This window comes from Schistosoma mansoni, chromosome W, assembly GCF_000237925.1.
Source record: "Schistosoma mansoni strain Puerto Rico chromosome W, complete genome".
NCBI classification, from domain to species: Eukaryota; Metazoa; Platyhelminthes; class Trematoda; order Strigeidida; family Schistosomatidae; genus Schistosoma; species Schistosoma mansoni.
Window position 1 is genome coordinate 30,019,286 of NC_031502.1, and position 2,786 is coordinate 30,022,071.

General features: G+C 31.2%; 1 protein-coding gene across 1 annotated transcript; it reads right to left on the reverse strand.

The window, feature by feature from the left end:
* Positions 1–744: 744 nt before the first annotated feature.
* Smp_155470 (hypothetical protein) lies at positions 745–2,786 on the reverse strand (the record flags this gene model as incomplete). The annotated part of the gene is made up of 2 exons (XM_018789314.1): positions 745–780; positions 2,097–2,786. 2 exons carry the CDS (start codon positions 2,784–2,786, stop codon positions 745–747), a joined length of 726 nt encoding a protein of 241 aa, XP_018654770.1.

Genomic DNA, 2,786 nt, shown 5'->3' on the forward strand with positions numbered 1-2,786 from the left:
TATGTGGACATTTGCAAAACTGGCTTTAATCTATACTAAGAAATTCCAATTCATTTTGGCTTTAGATTCTTTTATTGTTAAACTATTTACTGAAATCAAACAGATGTATCGTGTCAGGAGGGTTAAGAAGTCGTAATAGGGAGCTATAAAAATTACGCCGAACATATATATATATATATATATATATATATATATATATATATGTAATTTAGTCTCTCGAACAATCTACTAGATTGATGAATGAATAGATATGTTGGGGTTTAAAAACGAAACCATGTACAAATAACAATTTTAAAGAAATTTAAAAAACAAAGATAATTTTCCATACATAAGAATGATATGTACGCATGAGTAAATCACCAACGCTAACGTAATAAAAAAATGGAATGAGACAAAAAATATTTAAAAAGAAAAACACTGTAATCATAATGAGCGTAAAATAATGTGTAAAAGACAATAAGTGTATAGTAGGTGGTACAATAAGTAAGACTTATTGTGCGTGTGCATACTACGTATGGATGGATAGGTGCGAACAAGTCTTGAATATTGTCTGAATAATTGTTTAAATCACAGAGGATAAAATATAAAAGTGTTAATAATCACATAACATAAAAACTGGAAAGGATCAAATATGTAAGCAAAAAAATGGAAGCCCCATGCTGAGTATGTATAATAATAGAAAACGACGACCAATTAATTGGTCAAGAAGCCAGATAATAAAGTTTGTTACATGATGGGTGTTCTTCAAATTATAACATGCCTTCTACGTTTCCTGATTGTCTTCGATGCTAAAATATATATTAAAAAAATACACTGACAATGCATAATCCCAAAATACCGACATCTTAAAAGAACAATAACTAAATTAATCATTTATTCCGATGTTTTCTATTTCTAACCGTAAAAATTACCTCATAATATCATGCTCGTAATCTTATTCAGGGTGATGTAAGCAAGAATTAAATATCACAAGAAATGAGTTCGTTTCCTGAACCACAAACAGACGCTTTCTTATTTCTTGCAGTTATCAGTGGATCCAAAAGCAAGAGTCATATTTTAGAGATTTGCAAATTGTAATACTGCGAGTTAGATTCGTCTAGATACACTAAGTATACGCTTGATTCTTAAGAAACGAAATAGCTAAATGATGTTTGTATTAGTTAGAAACAAACTCGCTGATGCCATATAGAACACACAAAGTAAAAAATATCTAAATGGATTAAATCAACGATCACTATAAGAGAACATGCATGATGAATCAGTTTGGTAGCTATTAAAAAACTATGAAATACTGAATAACTGCTTCTGCTTAAAGCTTACATCAACTTGCTTATTGTTGACAGCATTGGAAATCGAAATAAAAAAATGTACTGACACTATTTAACTTTATGATGCATTTAAATTTTATATACGATTAAAGAGTTATGATAAAGCACATAATGGTTTTAGTATTTTATCACTTTGCATTAGTAAGAAGTACCGTCAATTGTAAGTATTATTAATAAGGCTTGGATTGATGAGGGAAAAATGAGCATCTGGAAGATTGTTAATAACAGAAATAATGATATATTTTTAGTCCTAATGAGTAACAATGAAATTTCTGACTCTTCACAACCTAGAGTAAGTTGCTTCTTCAGAGAAAAAAATAATCAGCTTACATTAATACCAGTTTAAATTTTTCAGTTATATGAGGTTCGAAAAACTGCCAACATCAAATTATTCTTAACAAACTAGAAGATATATTCTTGATTCACTTTAACCATCATCAAAACAGATCATACGACTAAAATGAGGCTTATATCTTATATAGAACTTGCGTGGTGAAAATGCAAGTATAGAAGGGATCAAGCAGGACTAGGTAAGTATGCCCAGGGGATATAATAGGTCTGGAAATAAGCCTGAATTACATAACCAATACTCCTGAGTTTAGACATTTACCCGGTCTCGATTTATCCAATGAATTAACAAACCAATAAATTAGAAAAAGTAACATAATTGTAATGAACTGTGTAAACTAGCATTATTATTACCATTAAAGCAAAAATATATTGTGTCATGCACGAATAAGAACGAACACTGCTTTTACTCTAACTCACTGATCGTCCGGAATGTCTAGATCTATTATGATTAGATACAGCACTGTAATTATCTGTTTGTAATTGTTTTCGATGTTTAGAACTGGATTTGTATTGATTGTGATCAACCTTGTCTTCAGTAAGCGTTACAGTTTGTTCATCATCGTTCTCTTCTGAATGATATTGCTGTTTCTTTTTAAAATGAGGGGAATTCAAAGGGCGCAGTTGATCGGATCGTTTCAGTCTATCTGCTTCCTGATTATGGTGGCTTTTAGGAAGCATCACACCTCCGAATACTGGCACACCACCTACTGGAGGTTTATGACTAGATGACAAATTGCTTATTCTCGTATTCGGACCATAAGAGTAATTATCTTTTTGTTGGACAGTATTAGTTGATGATTCATCATGATGCTTCTTATGACGATGTGTTTTAGTATTTGCATATATAGGAGAATTAGGTCTACGTTCATTTATGGAATTTGATATCTCAGAAGGATGTCTACCTTTACGATCGTTTTGACCATGTTGAATAATAGGATAATCACTTGATTGAGATCCACTTGTAACCGATAACATTTCCTCTGGTTTACCTTTACCAGAATGCCGATAATTTACGTAATCATTATAAGGAGCTTCATTGTCATAACTTTCGTTTACAGACCCATATGATAAACTATTTGCAACACCATCACTATATTGTTTACTCAT